The following is a 22,379-nucleotide window of genomic DNA, read 5'->3' as shown; positions in this document are numbered from 1 at the left end:
TCTACAGGACAGAGATTTTGGCCTCTTTTGCTGACAACTGTATTTCTGCAACAGCACCTGATACTGAATAGGCACTTCAACATTCTTCAGCATTCTTCTTGATCATGTACTTTGAGAATCTATACACTTCTCTACTTAAATTATAGAGCATGGATATACTCATGTGACTGATTATATATTAACTTTAATATTCACAGTTACAGTTTTTAAAGCAACTTTTACTTTAAGGGTCCTGAAAGCCCCTCTCAGGTGAATTATTTGTCCTTGACAGCCATGAAGTGTCCTTGGACCTTCTTCTCCAGGTTCCAAACGAGTCAGGGATGTTAATCAGCCCACTGTCCAGTTCTCTAATGATCATATCAAACAGTGTATAGACCAAGCGTCACATCAGGAGAAAAGCGGGTACTCTGCTGGATAAAACTTTTTTTAAACAAAAATGTCTTTCTGTAACTTTTCAGATCATGTTTGAATTGGCAAGGTTGGAAATTAAAGCAATGAAATATTCCTTGGAGATTCCTCACCCCATGCCCCCTTTTTTTTTTACCTTCTCCACTGTCAACTCCAGCCATGTTAATAGAAGACCCGTTACTACTGCTTCCGGCAGCAGAGTTTATCTGCTGCTCGAGGCGCTCCAGCTGGAAGACCAGAGAGTTCTTCTCTGTGCTGAGACTCTCCAGCATGGTCTGCTTCTGGATGAGAGTCTCTGTCAGCTGATGGAGTCGATTTTCTAACTCGGACTGACTGCTGTTGCTTAGGGTTTTATTGGTAAGCTGAAAGGCAAGATGTTCATAAGATTACTGTAGCAAATGAGAGGCACAGAACGCAGAGACCATATTACTGCATTCCCGCAGGGAATCCAGGGCACTCAGTGGTTCTTCAAAACTCTACAATTCTTTCACCATCGAAAGAAGCGATTTTCTAACTGTTATTCAGGGGGTCAGGAAATCAATTTGGTGGGTCACAGTCACCACTTACAAAAACAACAATAGAACAGAGTAGTACATAGAGGGCACAGCACATAGGGTGTTATTTTGTGAAACTTCTGTTTTGGTTTTATATGTATAAGTGCGTGTGAGTGGGAGGCACAGGTTATTTTTTATGTTTTGCATTTTCAGCTAAAAAAAAAAGTAACTTTAATGAAAGACCTATTAGTAAGAAGATTTATCACTGGATCTTTCTTAGGAAACCACAATTATAATACTGGCAATCAGCAAAACCACTGATGAGGTTATAAGATATGAAACTCTAGAGTAATTAATCGCTCCTCAGGTGACTGGTTACAATATACTTGTATAAGAAGCAAGCCAAAGAATAGAGCAAATGCAGAGTCAAATGGCAGTAGATGAAAATTCTGTATCAGGTTGAAAAATAACATATCATGACTCCAAAAATAGGACTCAGGTGAAAATGTGGGGGGGCGGGGGTCTTAATGTATCCTTAAAAAAATATAGGTTTTACAATGATACCTTTTCCCAAGTTGTGAATACTGTTTCATACCTGATTCCTGAGTTTTTGAATTTCATCTTCTCGATCCTTAATCCTGCTTTGCAACGTGTTCTTTGTTCGATACAGATCTTCTTCTATGTAGTGGAATTCCTACACAGTGAGGCACAAATGAATAAAAGCTAAACCAGTGCTCCCCACGGCATCTCCAGTACCTGGAACAGTGCCCAACACGAAGTAAGCACTCCATCAACATGTGCTGCCTATATACTGAACAGACTTCAGGAGATACGATGACAAGTTAGCCCTTCAGCACGATGTAGCCATCTGTATCTGATGGACTATCTAAGCACAGGTTTTTATTAGTCATATATGTTTCCTTTTTTCTTGGGTAGATTATGTAGAGACAGAGCTGCTTGATCATATAAGTGAATGCCTAACATATTGGAAGAAAACCTGCCAAACTATGTTCTGAATGTTTTTCAAAATACCTGTACCATTTTGCATTCCCACAGGACGATGAGAGAGTTCCAGTTCTCCCACATCCTTTCCAACATTAGGTACTGCTCTCTGTAAGGGTGGCTATTATGGGGGCGTGTAGTGCAATCTCATTGTGGTTTCAATCTGCATTTCCCTAATGATTTTGAGCAGCTTTTCATGGGCTTAATTTTTTAGGCAGTATCCTAAAACTGTTTTATTCCATCATTGATGAAACAACGAGAGAGGGAAAAAAAGAAATACCTCCAAATTCACTAACAACTGCATCAAACTAGTTTGTACAATGGACACAATCAGTAAGAGTCAGGTCAGAATTAAAGAGTAAAGCGATGATAGGGAAGAAAGAGTAAATCATTAACTAGGCACCTTCAGAAGCATTACTGAACTGCAGACAAAGCAAAGGGAGCTGAATGAAGAAGCACACGTGATATGGGCTCAACCTGCTCACTGTACAGGTTGAAAAAACCGAGATAAGTGAGAAGAAAAACGAGGAAGGTATTCAGGTAGGGGAATCGCAATTTACAGGAAGGTTTGCTGGTTTCTTTTAAGCTCTAGGCTAGCACAAAATTTAAGGCTGAAAGTACTTAAATTATTTTAAGGACTTTTTGATCCCAAGATTAAGTACTTCCCATCCAGAACATCTGATTACCAAATAAACAGCCTAGAGCTACATTCAGTTCCACTTTCCTCTACTTAACTCCCTCGTCTTAGAAAAGGGCACTTCTAGTGGAGTGGTAAAACCATCCGTCACAGTAAAATGAAAGTTATCCCACTAAACATCAAGAACATCAAATTCTTGCCTTTTAATATAGACTTAGGTAAATTAAAATGCAATTTCTGGAAGGACAGCTAATCCTATAACTAAATTATCTAAGACAGTCTATGATGTACCCTACAGATTGTTACTCAGTGAATTTTTCTCTTACTACTCAGGAAACAATCACTTTCATAATAAAAACAAACACATCTTTAAGAATAGAACCAGTTTCAGAAATGATAAATCCTAATGAAAAAATTCTTAAAAAGAATATAAATAGGCAAAGCTGGAAATGTTATAAGTGATGCACTGAGAAATACACAAACAGCTTTCTCTTTTGTAAAATGAAAAGCACAGTGATTTCATTGTGAAGATGAAATAAGATAATGTATACTAAGTACCTATAATAATGATGTTACTCAGTAAATTATAAATGTTATGAATATTAAATACAGATTCTTATTGTGAAAATGTGGCTATAAACATGTTTAACTCTGTTAATACTGAAACTATAAGTACATTAAAGTAATATAATTTGGCTTGGAGAGCAGACAATTGTTAATTGAATAGTGAAATATAATTTTAAGCACGATTTGTAAAAACAGCCTGTGACAAGCATTTTTTTCGCAAACAGCAAGAGCAGTCTATAATGGCACTAATGTCGTATTTCTATTTCTAGTAAATAAAATTTACTATTGCTTCTAGAAAGTAAAAATGTGATAAAATATGAAAACCAACTGCTGTCATTAAGTGTTCTAACATACATACTCTGACAAGAAGATACAATAAAATATAGACAGGGCAGTAGAAAGAATTTTGGACTCTGGGACAGGAACCCTGGATTCTGTTCTCCAATTAGCTGTATGATATTAGGCAAATCTCAAAGTCATTCTATGTCTCTAAGTCTCATCTGTTAAAACAAACAATGAGGAGGATGGGGTAGTAATAAGGTTGGAGGGACCTCTGAGCTCAAGCTGTAAGAGTTTCAGTAAGCTGCTTTACTAGAAATCACCTCATATGACTGCTGGTGAACAGTCTTCCTTGGGAATCCTCAATCAAAAATCCGTACCTGCTTCTGTCGGTCCAATTCCGCCTCTAGTTCTTGTTTAGCTGCTCTCTGCCCGGCTATTTGGTCTTGCAGATCCTGTAATTGTTCTCTTGCTGATTCTGCTTCACTCACCTGCTGAGCCTCAATATCCTAAAAAGATGATCGTTACATGTGAAAGCAATAATGAACTGTTTGGCTCAGTATTTACTGAGTGGTCATTATGTGCCGTAAACGGGACTCAGCAGGCACTGGAGGATGAAGATGAATGAGACAAACACAGCCTAGAAGGAGCCCATAAGCTGACCCCTCATTATGTACCACGGCAAACGGTGAGAGAAATGAACAGGATGCTGCAGCAGAAACCATTCGCTTTAATGGGCATGAGCAGACTGTGGCTCACTGGGAGATTTCCCTCTGTTCAAAAGCTAACAATTTCAAGAGAAATAGAAATATAACATCAAGAAGGACTTCACTGCCTTAGTCCCCTAAAACTGTAGATTATCATTAGTTTCTATACGTGTGTGGGTATCAGAAATCAACACACAGTAAAAATATAACTTTTTTCCTCATTTCATGAGATTAGCATATTATTTTCTTTTTTTTCTTTTAGCTCTATTACTATTCTCTGTTTTTACATGTCCCCATGTTTCTCTTTCTAACTTCTTCCTTTGGTGTCACTTCTCACTTCTTCATATCACAAAACCACCTTCTGCAAAATCCACCAGCGGCAAAGAACCCTGCTTTCGCTTTCTGTTTTCTCCCTCTGTGGGGTAAGCCCGAGTCCCTTCATACAGTACCTGGGACAAAAGCTGGCATCTCAATTTTGCTTTTCATCTTTTGGTACACTGTGTATACACGCTCATCTCCACAAACTCTGCACTGCACAGATCATTTGAAAAGAACTGATAGATTAATGATCCTCCCAGATAATCAAAGTAAAGTACTCTTTCACACAGCTGTGTGGACGTAGCGGCAAACAGCAATAAGTTAAATTATTTTTCCTTACCATTTTTGGGGTTGTAGAAAGTAGTCTAATCTTTGTTATCAATTTGACTAAATCAGACGAATTCTCAAGAGGCGGGCAGTGTGGTTAAAGATACAGAGTCTGGCATGAGACAGACCAGGGTTCTAATCCTGGCTCTGCCACCTTACGAGTCACAGCAAGTTATTTCCTTCTCCACACCTAGATTTCTTCAGACTGTAGAATGAGAATCCATCATCTCCTTCAAGGGGTTAAAAGAAGGAAGAAATGCAAGGAGATATGTCGAGTGCTTAGTGCAGAGCGTGGCACTTGAAGTGCTCAGCAAATGACAGCTACTACAATCACCAACAATTCTTCCATTTTGCCAGACCCAATACTATGGCCCTTATTATCAGTTTCATAAACTTCTTGAGAAAGGGTAGAGATGTGTCAATGTCATCAATGATGCTGGGGTAGGGATGAGATATTAAAACAAATCATATTTTCCATCTCACCAAAAAACATGGAGTATATGAAAAATATACATGAAAATATCCAAAAGTTTAGTGTTTATTCAATTTCAAACTCATGGGACTGAAGTCTTTGGAATTCAAAATTATTTATAGAAAAAAAATCCTACAGTTTAAAGGATAATAAGAAAAAAACTCATAAATAACAGCAGCTACTATTTACTGAGCCTGTTACGTGTCAGGAACAACGCGAGGCCCTTTATACATAGGTTCCCCATAGAACCTTGTTCTCATCTGCAGTTTACAGAGGAGAAAACTACAGCTTAGTGAGAGGTGGTAGTGCTACAAGGTAACAGGTCTGCTGCTACTGCTAAGTTGCTTCAGTCGTGTCCGACTCTGTGCAACCCCATAGACAGCAGCCCACCAGGCTCCCCTGTCCCTGAGATTCTCCAGGCAAGAACACTGGAGTGGGTTGCCATTTCCTTCTCCAATGCATGAAAGTGAAAAGGGAAAGTGAAGTCGCTCAGTCGTATCCGACTCTTAGCGACCCCATGGATTGCAGCCCACCAGGGTCCTCCATCCATGGGATCTTCCAGGCAAGAGTACTGGAGTGGGGTGCCATTGCCTTCTCCAAGATAACAGGTCTATTAAGTGCTAAAGCCAGGATACAGGATCTGCATCTAGATCAGACAGTCAAGCTTATACCCTAGACAAGCCAGCCCATTCTTACCACTTCCACACTTTTCACTGTTGTTCATGTACATCTTAAAAAATCAATAATTTCCTAAGTTGATGCATGATAAACATTCTTGGCAGACAGAGTTTTTCTTTTTTTTAAAAACAGAAGGCTCATTATCGCATACTTTGTCTTTCTCATCCTCAGAGGCCCCTCCTATGTCAAAGACCCTTGTTTAAGATAAATAAGTGGCCCAATTTTACCTTTAGATTAAATATGTTAATTACACATAAACAGTAAATTATAAGAAAATGCATGAAACTATAAAAGATCATCCCTAAGCCCATTCTAATATTAGAACACATCCTTGTTTTAGAAGTAAACCCAGATCTACTTTGTTTTTAACTACTGGGATGTTAGATCCAAAAAATACACATTCTGTCTGGTTCCCTGTGTAACTCTGAGCCTAGAAGATGCATGGCACACAGCAAATACTTGGTATTTGTTGAATGAATGAGTCGGGTTACCTATGGTTCTTATTCCTGTAACTGTAAGTCGATCAATGGACAAGAAGCCTGCTGCTTTCGATTCAGGTACTTCTATCAGATAACTAATATCCCCACAGTTTCACACGTCACTAATCCCCCCCCCACAGACACAGAATCCGTCCCCTCTCACACCACTAACACCTGGGGCTAAACGGCTGTCGGTGAAGCTGCGCTGCGATGACTCTCACCTGTAACTCGGATCTCAGCTGGTGTATCTGGCCCATCAGTTTCTGTATTTCCTCCCTCTGCGTCTCCTTCTCGTGCCGAAGTTCCTCTAGTTCCACGCTGTTAGCAGTACTGCTATCTAGGCCTTCAAAACCAGATCCTTCCTTTAAGCTGTTAATCAGTTTTTCTTTAGACTGTCATAGAAAAAAAAAAAGAATAAGCAAAGCAGAGATTAGCTTGTACACTGAATATCATCTACCACACACCAATTAAACCACGATGGGAATATTTCAATTATATTCTTCATCAGAGAAAGTCCACAGAATGTTAAATCTATAGGGATAAAAATGAAACAGAGCCTTGCTGTATACTGTTCTTGGACTGTGGTCCCCAGGACCACATCACTGTCGAAAACTTATTAACAAGAGTATTCTCAAACTTTCTCTTCATTCTTTCTTATGCTTTTTTCCCCTCCCATTATATTCCACTCAACAAATATTTATGGACAATCTACAGTGGGTTTCGCACTATGCTAAGTGTTCTCTGTGATATAAATAATGTCTCTCACTCCAGATAGTACCCTTTGCCTTAACAATAAAAGAGAAGTGGCAAATATCCAACAGAAGGCAGTAAACACAAGCTGCGAGAAGGCTGGATGGAGGAAGATTACTTGCGGAGTTCTGAGCAGGAAAAACCACTTCTGGCGAAGAGAAGAGTTTACTAAAAAGACAGCTCTTATACTGGTCCTGGAAAAAGGATAAGATTTTAAAAGGTGTACAGAGAACAGAGGACAAAGCATAAAAACCCAAAAGCATGAGAGCCTGAAAGTATTCTGAGATGTGGTCAGATAGCATGTTAGGACCAGTTTTGGGAGGCCTTCAGATGACAGGCTAAAATGTTTGAATTTTATTTGGAGTCTGAAACCAACTGCCAGAAAGTGGATAAGGAAGTGCTATGACCGGAGCTGTGTTTGAGGAGGGCATATCTGGGAGTGGTTTAAGGCAGCAGTTCACAGACTATGGTTGATGGGCCAGGTCTGGCCTGTGACCTTTTTTTGTACAGCCCACTAAGCTAAGGATGGTTTTTACATTTTCAAAAGATTATAAAAAAGTAAAGACAAAGAACATGTGACAGAAACCACATTCAGCCCTCAAAATCTACAGTATGTACTATTTCACCCTTTACAGAAAAAGTCTGTTGATCCCTAATATAAGGATGAGTTGGAAGAAAAGATTTGAGCCGGGAAGACTACTTGAAAAAGTGCTATAATCTAAGGCCAGTAACAGCAAGGACCATTGGTTCCTTCACCTTAAATATTAACTCCCTTCCATCAAAAATAGTTTCTCCTTTTTATGTGGTAAAATTACAGGTGATGTCTGCAAGCTTTTCTGCATTTTTCAAATTTTCTATAACAAACAGGATTAGGTCTATATCTCCACACCTCCATGTGGCTAACAAGCAGGCCTCTTTACTGAGCTCCAGACCTGCATTTCTGATGGCCTTCTTGATACTGTCACCTCAGTGCCACATCAGCTTTGCAAACTCACCATAATTTATCATAATCTTCTACCCTAACCTGCTGTCCTTCCCGTTTTCCCTTTGGGAGTTCAGGGGCACACTCAAACCAGAAACCTGGAACCATCCTACATGCCATCCTAGATGTCAGCTCTCCCCTCACCTCTTCATGGCTACCACAGTTCTTACACCCAAATCTCATCATGCTGCTCAAATTCTCTAACACCTCTCACCTCCTACCATCACCTATAGGATAAAATCAAAATTCCTCTGCTTGGTATGCAAGGTTTTCCACAATCTGACATCGGCTGTCTTTGGGCCTTCCCTCCTGTCTCTTGATCTCTAACACTTGTTGCTCTAGCAACAGAGAACAGGTGTCGTCCCTTAAACATACTATGTTCCCTCGGGCCCCCTTTACTCTGGCACAGGCTGTTCTATCTGAAATCTCTGGCCGATCACGAGTCCCCCTACTTGTCCTTCAAGTTTCTCTTCATCCAGATCTCCAGTGATCCCTGACATCTCCAGGCAGTTGTTAAGGGCTTCTTCCTTCAAGCTCCCACAGTGCTGCATCAATAATTTCATTATATCAATTGCCTCAGTGTCGTCCCACTAAATCAAATGCTCCCTTAAGAAAGAGGACACATCTTTTGAGCTCAGTATCCTTAGCACCTATCACAGTGCAAGTGAATAGTTAAGTGCTCAATTAAGAACCCTTTAAATAAATTAACAAATTACATTTATGAAAAGCAGAGATATTACTTAGCCAACAAAGGTCCGTCTAGTCAAGGCTATGGTTTTTCCAGTGGTCATGTATGGATGTGAAAGTTGGACTGTGAAGAAAGCTGAGCGCCGAAGAATTGATGCTTTTGAACTGTGGTGTTGGAGAAGACTCTTGAGAGTCCCTTGGACTGCAAGGAGATCCAACCAGTCCATCCTAAAGGAGATCAGTCCTGGGTGTTCATTGGAAGGACTGATGCTAAAGCTGAAGCTCCAATACGTTGGCCACCTCATGCAAAGAGTTGACTCATTGGAAAAGACCCTGATGCTGGGAGGGATTGGGGGCAGGAGGAGAAGGGGACGACAGAGGATGAGATGGCTGGATGGCATCACTGACTCGATGGACGTGAGTTTGAGTGAACTCCGGGAGCTGGTGATGGACAGGGAGGCCTGGCGTGCTGTGATTCATGGGGTCGCAAGGAGTCTGACATGACTGAGCGACTGAACTGAATACAAATAATTATATAGAAGAGTTTGAAGGAGACAGATATGATATTTCATAGAGGTAGAAAAAAAAGGTGTTCCTAGCCAATAGCAGGCAAGGGCTAAAGTCAAAATGACACTATGGTTTCAAGCTTCACTTTCTAGGAAGACAGCAATATTATTTACCAAAACAGGAGAATGAGGGGAAGGCTGATTTGGGGTTTGCAATACCACATCCCAAGTAGAGAAGCACAGCAGGCATTTAGAAACCAGGTAGGAAGTCAGGGTTGGAGCCATGCTGAAGTCACATCAAGTGACAGAAGCAAGAGTAAACGACAAAGCAAGGTAAGAAAGAAAACAGCAAAGTAAGAAAGAATAGCAAAAGAGGACAAAAGAAGAGCGCCCAAGAGAAATAGCAGTAAAGAGAAGACAGAGCTGAGGCCGTACAAGTAAAATTACAAGGCAACTTTCAAGAAGGGAGGAGGGTGCACAGGGTCAAAACATTCTACCAAAATCAAAGTGGATGGAAACTAGTAAGAGGACAGAAAATATTTAGGTCATTAAAGACTGTGAGAAGACAATTTCAGAAATGTAACGGGGACAGAAATTACACGAAGGAGTTAAAGTTAATAGTTCTAAAATGGAGGAGACAGAACACTAATCCTGACAAAGTAAAGTCACTCAATCGTGTCTGACTCTTTGTGACCCCATGGACTATACAAATACAGTCCATGGAATTCTCCAAGCCAGAATACTGGAATGGGTAGCTGTTCCCTTCTCCAGGGGATCTTCCCAACACAGGGACTGAATCCAGGTCTCCCACATTGCAGGCAGATTCTATAGCAGCTGAGACACCAGGGAAGCCCAAGAATACTGGAGTGGGTAGCCTACCCCTTCTCCAGTGGATCGTCCCAACCCAGGAATTGAACTGGAGTCTCCTGCATTGTAGGTGGATTCTTTACCAGTTGAGCCAAAAGGGAAGCCCTAATTCTGACAAGTTTGGCATTAAAAGAAAGGAGGACAGAGAAATGGATCAAAGTGATCAAAGGGCCAAAAGCAATGTTTCTTCTACCATAGGTAACTAGGGTTTCAAGATCTGGTCTTTGTTCTTCTACCGAGTAACCACATGCTCTTGAGCAAGCGGAGCCAGAAGAAGGCAGCAGAGACAGAGACACAGAGGAAGACACAGGACAGACTTAATGGAGAATGGGCTTAAATGAGGTGGAAGGAATCAACGTACAGGCAGAAAAATTATCCAAGGGGAGTAAAAAATGAAAGGACATGTCTTCCCTCTGATATGAAAGGCAAAGGAAAGAGAAGTTGAAACTTACAGTCTTGAATTAATTAAAGGGAATGTGGAAAGGTGGGAGAGGAGATCTGAGAGCGGGAGGAGGCCTAGGCCAATTGCTCTGAAAAATTCAAAAGAGAATCAACAAGGGAGGATAGATCCACTGTTAAAGACAAACACTGATATTATCATGGTGATTAAGGTGACAGGTTGAAGACCTGAACTAGGTGGTGGAAGGATGAATTTTTTTCTTAAAAGGAAAAAAGTGGTGGGAGCAGGAAACATTTCATTTTTTTAATAATATTTCTAAGAAGAACAAGACACCTGAAGTAAGCCAACCTAGTCAAAAGGAACAAAGCAGCTCACAGATCTACAAAGAGCTTCAGGGAGCCTCTCCGTCAACTGGCCTGCCTCAACATTCACACACGTGCATCTCAGGCTCACCTGGAGTATTCGAGTAGCTTTTTGCTTGTAGTCAGCTAATTCTTGCTTAGAGGAGTCCAAGCTGGACTTCAGCACTTTGACTTGCTGCTGTAGCTCATCCACTCTCTTCTTCTCATCTGAGTGTTTTCTTTCTGCCAGCGTAACTGCTTCTGCCAAATTCTGACGTTCCACTTCCATTTTATTAAGGCGTGCAGCAAACTCACTCTGTGGTAAATTTTTATATCATACTTATTATCATTTTGCTTTGAGAGAGTTTACAACCATCCATTTAGATATCTTTTTTTTTTTTTTTTTTTAAAGTCTGAGAAATCTTTATTGGGCATATAACTCAGTATCTAAGTGAATAAGTAAATGTGTACTTTAGGAAAGAAAGCTAAAACTTTCTATTATTTATCAAATTATCAGTCAGTTTTTTATGCTAATAATATTCTTTTTTTTTTTTTTTTTTCTAAATTTTTAAAAGAAAATCCATCCTGAGGGATGGTATGGGGAGGGAGGAGGGAGGAGGGTTCAGGATGCATTTAGATATCTTATGGGATTTATTAGCTCAGCCCATGAAATAGGGAGGTTAAAAAAAAAAAAAAGTTCTTCATTTGTTAGGAAGTGAAGCACTGGAACTCTAAGGTTGTGGTTCCCAAACATGGCAACACATCAAAATCAATGAGGAAGTCTGTTAAAAATATAGCCAAAAAAAAGAACAGCCAACCAAGGCCTTCCCCGGGCTCAACTGAGTTGAAATTTCCAAGACTGGGCTTAGAAATCTGGTTTTAATCAGTCTCCCAGGTGAATCTGATCACTTGAATACCAGGTCTGATCTGATACTGACTGATCAATGAATAAAGGTCTACAGAAAACTAGAAAGTCTATTAGAAAACAAAGGGAAGACACAAGCATACAGCTACATCTTCTCTAATATCATGGCTAACGTTTTTCCTTTATTTCAAACTGTCTACTAAACTAGTCAATGTAATTTTTTTTAGCATAAGAAACTTTAAAAGCACACTCTAAAGAACACAAGGTCTGCCTTACTAGCCTAAATTTAGTTCTGAGAATTATTTATATTTTATCCTTATTTTCAAAAGCTGTGTGTGTGTGTGTTAGTTGCTCAGTCATGTCCAGCTCTTTGTAACCCCGTGGACTATAGCCTGCCAGGTTCCTCTGTCCATGGGATTCTCCAGGCAAAAATACTGGAGAGGGTTGCCATTTCCTTCTCCAGGGGATCTTCCCAACACGTGGGATCAAACCTTGGTCTCTTGCATTGCAGGCAAATTCTTTACTGTCTGAGTCAGAGCTGAAAAATCACTAAACTAGATGCAAAAATTCACTTAAGAGTATAATTCTAAATAAATATGATATACAATTTTCTCTTACAAAAAAAAATTTTTTTTCTTACAGAATCAGATTAACTTGGAATCAGAAAAGCTTAAATAAAAAGAATAAATGAGATGCCTCAAATTAGCTTTTAATCAAACAATGGTAACGCTTGTTGCGCAATCAAATTAAATGAACAGATGTATGCATCTAATGAATACTAAGTGTTTTAAATGTTCAACATGTAAAAGTAAATACACTTAGCAAGGATCAAGAAAAACAGCCAAATACTTAGTTTTTGTCACAGAAACGAAGTTTTCTGAAATACACAGCAGAATTTTATTATAGTACATGTGCTATGAATGGTATAAAGTGATTCCTCCTCATTCAAATAATAAAATAGCCACGGGACTTCCCTGGTGGTCCATCAGCTAAGACTCTGCACTCCCAATACAGGGGGCCCAGGTTCGATCCCCAGTCATGGAACTAGATCCCACACGCCACATCTAAAGATCTCACATGTCACAACTGAGACCCAGTGCAGCCAAATAAATAATAGAAATAAGTATTAAAAAAGAACACGGAGCCCTGCTGTCCCCATTCTAACCTGCATCTGTTTGTAGCTCTCCTGTTCTCTCTTCAGAGTGGCATCCGCTTCATGCAGTCTCTCCTGAAGAGTTTGCAAAGCTTGATTCTGCAGGCTACTACCCTCACTGTGATCCTGTATTATTCTAAAAGAAAATACATCACTTGAAATAACTTATTTCCACAGTATACAAGTGAAAAGGTAGAATAATTTTTAGAGCATCAGCAAATTAGCACATACAAAAAGATGGTTTTGACTAAAACATTGAGAAGTCTTTTTCCCTTTTAATGGACTGTAATCTATATTTTTAGGCATCCAAATACAAGCACATGCCACGTGTTATTGTATGTCAAAAGATTAATGACACTGCTCCTCAAGTATTTTAAAATTCAGAATTTGCTAATAGTGCATCTCAAGATTCAAATAATACATCCATTTTTAATCACACACATTTCCAGCATTAACCAAAAGCTACATTTTCCCCTCTTGCAAATTTCCAAAGTGAAAATTTCACAAGATGGTATGACTACCATGTTTATCATTATGTACACTGATAAATATTCCAGCTCATTTTTTCATTATTAATAGAATTAGCTACCGTGATTTTTCACTCTGTAAGGCTTCCAGTGCTTCTGTGCGAGTATTCAGCAGCTGGTCAGCTTCCTGGAGTCTCACTTTCAATACAGCCAGCTGGGAATCCTTTGCAGCCACCGCTTCAGTCAGGTCATCAACTTGGGCTCGAAGTTCTCGAGTTATTCGATCAGTCTTTGAATGGTCAACATTCCACTTCTCAACTCTTGCTCTTGCTTTGTTTAATTCTATTTAAAAAACAAACAAAGAAACGAAAAGAAAGAAGGAAATGTCTCCATATAAATAAACATGTCTTTCTCAGAGCACACAAAGATTCTCCTTTAAATCCCTTTAGTACCTATTGCCAAAATTAAGAGCTTACAAATATTTTTGAATTTTTTGCTCCAAGAGGGATCTCCATTTTTCAAGGCCAATACTCATATCTTATATTACAGTTAGTTGGTTGGAAAGGGGCATGAAGTTAGCTGCTTTTCTACACGTTTTTTTTGTAAAGCATTTGGAAGCCAAACAGTAGACAGTAGAGAGCTCACAAGACTAAAACAGTGGTGGATTTTTGGAGTTCTGCTATAGATATGAAAGAACGCAAATCCAAATCAAGGGTGGACAATGTATATCCTGCTGCTGCTGCTAAGTTGCTTTAGTCGTGTCCGACTCTGTGCGACCCCATAGACGGCAGCCCACCAGGCTCCCCCGTCCCTGTGATTCTCCAGGCAAGAACACTGGAGTGGGGTGCCATTTCCTTCTCCAATGTATACCCTAGTAGGATCAAAAGAAACAAAAAATCTGAAGATAAACACTGGAAAGGAATCTGTTTCTTTCCACTACTGTGGCCAAAAAAAAAAAAAAAGTGCTTTGAACCTAGAAAACTGGTGGTGCAGAAAGAGCAATGCAATATAGATCTCCACACCCTATACACCATCTGTAATTGTAAGCCTGACAGCAAAAAATCACCTTGTTTTAAATACAGAAGCAAACTGTGCAGGGTCTCTGGGAAACATTTCTCTGCCTAAATTCGTCTGGGAAAGAGTGAAGCTTCTGAAGTCAGTTTCACAAGTCTTAATACACCTTCCTGTGCACGGTTTCTAAAGGATGACCAAATAAACCAGTGTTCTGTCTCAGGCGGGTAACATGGAGCATTTCCAAATCTGGGCTCTCTATTTCCATGAGATACTACTCTACAAGTCTCATCCAGGACATTTCTAACAGTTTACATGCAATCAAGTTTTTATTATATTTTTGGAAATGCTACATTCCTAACCCTGGATAATTTAGATAAGGCTCTACCTTCTTGAATTTCCTTGGACCTTTGAAGTAATGAGGCCATTTCTTGATTTAAATTCTGAACTTCATTTCTCAACAATTGGTTCTCCAGGCGAAGGTTAGACAGTTCATGTGATCTGCCATCATCGTTAGGCACTGGGTTGGGGTCAGTACAGGCAGCATTTGATAATACATTTTCCTTTGAAGAATCTTCGTGGGCTTCATGGCCAGAATCTGAATCCTGAGAGGCTGCTGTAAGAAAGCAAATACATCTTTGTAACACTGGAACACTCCTCACATATGCATTGGTAGCTTACTGTGGTAGAACATCGTCTGGTTCAAGTTAACTGCTACACTAAAATACCATAAAAAATCAACTTACATTCTTAAGAGACTTCCCTCTGATGAAATCTCATTCTCACACATAGAGTCTCTAGATTTCTAAAGACCCTCAAAGTCTGGATACAATGAATGGTGATAAAAAACAGATAGAAGAATATAGTTCTGGGAAAGGGAAAAGCAGAGATAATTTATGCACTGGGATTTAGGTAAGAACGGTTTTGGTCTCCTTTTTGTCTATGAATCATTTTTGAAAACAAGGATGAAGTTTCAACACTGAAAAATAATGGAAAGGAATAAAAGAAGAGCTGTGGGTTTCAAGGCAGTGAGTAATAACAGGTCAGGACAATCTGTTACACACCAAACTGGAATCTACATTGCCTTACCCAAAGATATACTCTTTAATTCAGATACTCATTGTTTTGGATTTATCTTGTTTCTAATTTGTTACAAAATATGATGCAAATACACTTCACTTGCTCCCCCAAAATTAAGTATGTGCTAAAAAATGAACCATATCTAAGTGAAAAAATTTCTCAATATCTTTAGTGATCAAGGACATGCAAATTAAAACCACAACAAGAACCAATACACACCTGCTAGATGGCTAAAATTAAGAAGACAACACAAAGTGCTGGTGAAGATACGGACCAACTGGAACTCATATTCTGCCTGTTGATGGCAGTGTAAGGACAGACGGGGGAAAACGGGAAAAGTTTTCCCAGCTCCTTATTAAATTAAACACGTGCCTACCACCTGACCCAGTAATTCCACTCCTGAGTATTTACTGAAGAGAAATAAAAACACTTTCCCACAAAGAGAAGGACAAAAATGTTCACAGCCACCTTTATACACAAAAGCCAAAAACTGGAAACTACTGCAATGTCCAAAAATGAGTGGATGAATTGTGGTGTATCCATACTAGAGTAAGATACCACACAATAAAAAAATATTTATATACTCAATAACATGAGGGAATCTCACTAACATGTTCAATAAAAGAAGTCAGGTAACAAAGTATTCACACTGTATGATATCACCTTTTGCTGGCAAACATACAAAGTTTCAGAACAGGCAAAAAGTAATCTAAGGTGAAAGAAACGGTAACAGTGGGTGCTTGCAGGATGTGGGGGGAGATTAACTAGAAAAGGACATGAGGCACTCTCTGTGGCAAAGGAAATGTTCTTTATCACAATAAAGGTGTGAGTTCCATAGATATAGCCATTTGTATTAATACAACTAAGATTTGCACATTCCAGTGTATGTAAAAATGATGAGACAGAGGAAACTTGAATACTGACTAGGTATTAGAGAATACTAAGGAATTATTGGGGCTTCCCTGGTAGCTAAGATGATAAAGAATCCACCTTTAATGCAGGAGACCTGGGTTCTGTCCCTGGGTCACGAAGATCCCCTGGAGAAGAGAATGGCAACCCACTCCAGTATTCTTGCCTGGAGTATTTCATGAACAGAGGAGCCTGGTGGGCTACAGTTCATGGGGTTACAAAGAGTCAGACACGACTGAGCGACTAACCCACATACAAGGAATTATTACATTTTTATGGTGATAATGGTGTGAATGTTTTTAAAACTTATATTTTTAGAGTTAATAAAATATTTATAGAAGAAATGATATGAGATCTGTGATTTACTTCAAAATAATTCTGTGGAGGGTAGAGGTAAAGAAAGAGATTGAAAATGAGAGGGTATAAATTAAACCAGAATGGCTACAAGCTATTGATTATCATCGTGGGATAAACTATTGTATGGGGGTGGAGGGGAATGATCAATCTCTACTTTGACATATTTGAAATCTCCAAAATAAAGATATTTTTAATGAATAAAAAATGAGAGTTTTAAAAATTACTTTCAATTTTATAAGATTTTAAAAAGAAATAAAGTATATATCCAAGTCTTATAAGATATACCTAAAGCAGTATTTAGAAGGACACTTATAGCCTTAAACATTTACATTAAAAATGAAAAAAAGGAATTAATGAGTTATGCACCCATCATAAGAATTAAACAGCAAAATAAACCTAAAGAAAACAGAAATTAATAATAAAGATCAGAAATTAACAAAACAGAAAAGAAACACACTAGAGAGGCTTGACATGATAAAAAATGATTTTCTGAGAGAAACACTATAAACTACATTGTCAGTACATTTTTAAATCTACATGATGCTGAAACCCATCAAACTGTATACTTTAAAAGTGTGTAATTTATTGTATATCAGTTATACTTCATTAGCACTGTTTAAAAAAAATAAGCATTTAGCACAATGCCAGATATTGGTATTCCTCAGGTAGTATTTGTGATCAAGCTTTGATTTCTGCAAGGTTACTATAAATGATGAGTGTCTGAGCTAAAATTTCAGCTGTGACCACATTATTTTCCTAAAATTAAATAAATATAATCCTCCCCAAAGTATATGAAATAGACAAATTCTTAGGAAAAAAAATGTAACTTACCAAAAACAGATTTAAAAAGAAATGGAAAATCACTTGAATCAATAATCAAATCTTCCACTAAGAATAGCCCAGACCCTAATGGTTTCACTAGTGAGTTTCAGCAAACATTTACTGAAAGTCTGGTTTGGTTTTAGGTTTAAATAAAATAAACCAACTGATCTGTATACCATATCAGTATTAAGGAGAAAGATTGTGATATCTCAGTACTTACAGGAAAAAGTGCTAAAATTCAACATAAAAACTCAAACTAGAAATACAGAAAGACATCCTTGACCTGATAAAAAGTACCTAAGAAAAACCAAACACAGACTGAAACAGTGAAAGCATTCTTTTTAAGACAAGGAACAAGACACACAATTGGTTTTCAAGTACTCACCAGTGTAATAAGGCAAAAAAAAGATTTTTTAAAAAGATAAAATGGGTAAGCAGAAAAGTCATTATCCACAGATGATATTATTGTGTTGCTGAAAATTTAAATGAATGTACAGAAAAATACAAAGCCTAAGAGGTGTCTACGTTGCTGTGTATGAGTGCGTGCATGTGTGCATATTTACATAAACCGATATATAGCAACCAACAGAAAGCAAAAAATTTTAAAGCATACTATTTATAAGAGTTTTAAAAAATATAAACTACTCAGGAATAAAACTAACAAAAGTATGCAAGACCTTTATGGAAGAAACAAAACCTTAATCAAAGACATCTAAAAAATAATTATACCATGTTAACAGTTAGAAGATTCTACATTGTAAAAATGCTGATTCTCACCAAACTATCTATGTAGAAGCAATGGACTCTCATAAAAAGATCACAGAATTTTTGTGGAACTTGGCAAGTTCTAAGATGCATATGGAAGTACAAAAGTCTCAAGAATAGCCTATATCAAGAACTTCTATTCACTGAGACATAGAAAGAGGAAAAACATACGATAAAACTGGAGGAGGAGGAGAAAGAACTGTCATATACCTTCATATATAGAGTATCTCTGAAGCAATAAGAAAAAAGACAATGCATCCACAATACTCTGACCATGTCTCAACTGCTGCATTTACTACACTACATGTAGATTATCTGTGTACAACTGCATCTCATCTAATAAACTATAACCCATTCAATTCTGTATCCTGCCCCATTAGGGTCTCAATAAGCATTTGTAAAATTAATCAAAAAATAGTTGAGAAGAAATTTAGGACTGCTTGTACTTAAGTCTGCCAACAAAGGTCTGTCTAGTCAAGGCTATGGTTTTTCCAGTGGTTATGTATGGATGTGAGAGTTGGACTGTGAAGAAAGCTGAGGGCAAAAGAATTGATGCTTCTGAACTGTGGTGTTGGAGAAGACTCTTGAGAGTCCCTTGGACTGCAAGGAGATCCAACCAGTCCATCCTAAAGGAGATCAGTCCTGGGTGTTCATTGGAAGGACTGATGCTGAGGCTGAAACTCCAATACTTTGGCCACCTCATGCGAAGAGCTGACTCACTGGAAAAGACCCTGATGCTGGGAGGGACTGGGGGCAGGAGGAGAAGGGGACAACAGAAGATGAGTTGGCTGGATGGCATCATTGACTCGATGGATGTGAGTTAGAGTGAACTCCAGGAGTTGGTGATGGACAGGGAGGCCTGGCGTGCTGCGATTCATGAGGTGGCAAAGAGTCGGACATGACTGAGCAACTGAACTGGAACTGGAACTGTACTTAAACCAACTGCCAGTGCATGTGTCTGTCTTGAAAGCCCAAAACCCATCTCTTTATCACTTTTTAGTCTTGAAATATAAGAAACATTTTGTTCTTTAAGAGCCAAGACTATGTGGTAGTGGTTTAGTTGCTAAGTTGTATCCAATTCTTGCAACCCCATGGGCTGCAGACTGCCAGGCTCCTCTGTCCAAAGGATTCTCCAGGCAAGAATACTGGAGTGGGTTGCCATTTCCTTCTCCAAGACATCGTCCCAACCCAGGAGTCAAACCCAGATTTCCTGCGTTGCAGGCAGATTCTTTACCAACTGAGCTACAAGGGAAGCCCAAGACTGTGTAAGAGTCTTTAACATTTAAGAACACAAGAAGCTACCATGAATTATTAGCTCTATAAGAATCCCTGCAAGGACTTATCATGTTCATTGTTGTTTTAAAATGTCTCCCAGGTATACAAATTAGCCAAATCATCATGTAAATATCATTTTTGCAGATGAGAAGGTGTACATTTTGAGGTAATTTCGTAGCAAATAAAACAACTGAAAACCAGAATTCTAAGTTTTTAGTTCACTACTAGGTCAATGCCTTCAACTCTCCAACTTGGATCAAAGTTCAGTTTCTTACGCTTTACTTTCAGGGAAGGGAGGGGGAAAAACACACCAAAAAACTCACAATCCAGAATCTAAGTGAAATACAGCCTCCTGTCATTTTTATAATACAAATGACAAAGAGAAATGAATTAGAGACATTTCCAAATCCAAAATTACATGTTTTCTCCCAGATTTCAAAATTTTCTGGGTAAAGTTACCCACAGACAACATTCAAAAGTCCCTACTGTAACTGTGTATTGACTAACAGTGTTCCACGCCATCTCCCTTGTTCATGCCACACATTTCAGAGAGCCTGCCCTTCTACCAACAGGGAGGTAACAGGTGCCTCCCCTGTCATCCTCCCAGATGATGACAAATGCCGCCAGAACATTTTAGGCTATGATAACACATCCAGTTTGGTTAACTCTAAAACAAACAGAGGCCTAATTAACTACCATGGCTTTGGCTCCCAGAAGGATTTTCTTCAACGGCTTTGATGGTGGTTACACTGGTGTTCACAGAATTGACGCTGGATGTCCGAGAACTCTGCAAGACAGGGGTTTTGGCCTTTTCTTTTTTGATTTCCACTTTCCCAGTAGGCTCCTTCTGGGAACTATTAAGAAAATCAAACAGCAGCTCATCATCAGGTTCTGACTTTTTTCTTCGAACAAATTGGGATGAAGGCCTAGGAGCAGATGCATTTTCAACAGGATAGGAGGTCTCCCCCAAAGTCCTAGCTCCTACTTTTATATTTGCAGTCCCAGCTAAGATGGTGGCTTTTTGATTTCTAATGTTATCAGCTGCTGAGGAAATGTAAGTACTTTTAGATCCCGTCTGGTAAGTCAAGTCCGTATTTTGCTGGTGAAGTTCAGAATAGTCAGTATTTTTGCTATAAATGATGTTGCTGGTGTTCTCTTTTCTACTGAGAGCTGTTGCAGCCCCTTGATCAACTCTGTTTAAAAGATCTTCTGCCTTTCCAGCCAGATCAGCAAACCAGGACATGATGGGAGCAGAATAATCCTGTTGGTGAACCTGTAAAAAGGATGTAAAAGGATCAGTGTGGCTGAGCAGCAGAACTCAGTGGTTAAGACCAGCCTCTGGAGTCAAGCTGGTCCTGGGTTGGAAAGCCTGTTTCTTACTACGCAACTTCCAGCAAAGTACATAACCGAAACGCTTCACCTAGAAAATGAGGAAAACAAGTGTACTTATACTACTGGATGGTTTTCAGATGAAACGATACACCAAAAACATTTTGAAAATGCCGAGCACATAGTAGGCACTCATGTTAGCAGTTGTTGTTACTATAATTACAACCACCACTACTACCATCACTCCTATTTCAACGATGTGTAAATCTTGATGTAAAAAAAGCCACTGAATGTCAAATAATACGGCAAAATTCCAGGACAACCAAATAAAAATAATTTTCTGAAGTTTGTTGTAAAGTGCTAAAACTTGAAGAAACTTCTGATTAATACAAAAGCTACTTCAGTGTTAAACTGCAACACTATCATGGATAATTTAGGTGCGCATATACACATTTAAAACACACCTCCAATCATTTGGATTCTCTGTACCTACCACAGCACATTAGGCTAAGTTCCAAATAAAACAAGATGATAGCATAGCCATTCATGTTGATACATATACTTGGGTACTTATCCAGTGCCGCAATGAATCAAAATAATGAAATAACTAGCTTCCATGACGTAGGAGAGTAGTATATAAAAAAGTAAACAACCATTTCTTGAGTGTGCACAGTTTCTTTCGCCTGCGGTGCTGGCATTCTTTCACAATTAACTCTTTCGTTCTTGGTCTTCACACAAATGTCATCTGCTCCAAAACCAGCTCTTTCTTCCCATCTAAATTAGGTTCTATCATTGTCTGTACACACACCATTCTCTTCCCTGACAGCCCTTCATGTTTTATACGTATTTTTCCCCCATCTCTCCCTCTTGGGGAAGGAGAGGAAGAGAGTGGGTAGATAAAGGCCATGTCTTTTGCTCACCAGTGAATTCTCAGCATACCCTAGGCACCATAAATACTGCTGAATGGAATTAATTTTTTTTAGATGTCCTGCAAACATTATCTTTAGCACACATAATTTTCACAACCACTGTTGTGAAATTTCACAACTGTTAAGTAGCAGTACCCTCCCTTTTTTCCATAAAAAAAAAAGGTGGGGGGAAGGTTTAGAAAGATCCCAGAGTTTAGACAGCAGCTCAGACAGGCAAATGTAAGTCAGCCAAACCCACTTTTAACCCCTGCCTTCTCAATCTAACCTACCAGTACCTGAATAACCTCAAGAAGAAACTGACCCCCTAAACCTGTTCCTTACAAAACGGGATGATTACATGACTGTGTATTTCACAGAGTTTATGTAAATCAAATGAAAATGGAAGTGACATGCTCCCAAACATATAAAACTCCCTACAAAGTATTTATTATTCCCAAGTAAACACTGGTGGTAATTAGAGGGCAAATTATCTCTCCTAATAAGGCGATCAAAACATATTTAATTTCTTCCATCTTG

At 38.9% G+C, this 22,379-nt stretch overlaps 1 protein-coding gene across 2 annotated transcripts in view; it reads right to left on the bottom strand.

Annotated features, from left to right (window-relative positions):
* Nucleotides 1-22,379, bottom strand: part of GOLGA5 (golgin A5) — a 28,848-nt gene that overhangs the window by 5,681 nt on the left and 788 nt on the right. Inside the window, exons 2-10 of one of the 2 annotated variants that reach the window (XM_019983775.2) lie at nt 20,302-20,878; nt 14,786-15,010; nt 13,509-13,728; nt 12,932-13,055; nt 11,014-11,217; nt 6,590-6,760; nt 3,768-3,896; nt 1,498-1,596; nt 545-770 (exon numbers count right to left, since the gene is read on the bottom strand). In XM_019983775.2, coding sequence (XP_019839334.2) covers nt 545-770; nt 1,498-1,596; nt 3,768-3,896; nt 6,590-6,760; nt 11,014-11,217; nt 12,932-13,055; nt 13,509-13,728; nt 14,786-15,010; nt 20,302-20,848 — 1,945 coding nt within the window. In that variant the 5' untranslated portion in view covers nt 20,849-20,878. Of the gene's footprint in view, nt 1-544; nt 771-1,497; nt 1,597-3,767; nt 3,897-6,589; nt 6,761-11,013; nt 11,218-12,931; nt 13,056-13,508; nt 13,729-14,785; nt 15,014-20,301; nt 20,879-22,379 lie in introns of both variants that reach the window. The other variant, XM_019983774.2, reaches the window with a different exon arrangement.

Source organism: Bos indicus, chromosome 21, assembly GCF_029378745.1.
Source record: "Bos indicus isolate NIAB-ARS_2022 breed Sahiwal x Tharparkar chromosome 21, NIAB-ARS_B.indTharparkar_mat_pri_1.0, whole genome shotgun sequence".
NCBI lineage: Eukaryota > Metazoa > Chordata > Mammalia > Artiodactyla > Bovidae > Bos > Bos indicus.
The sequence above is the reverse complement of the archived record's forward strand: the minus strand, read 5'-3'. Positions and strand labels throughout refer to the sequence as shown.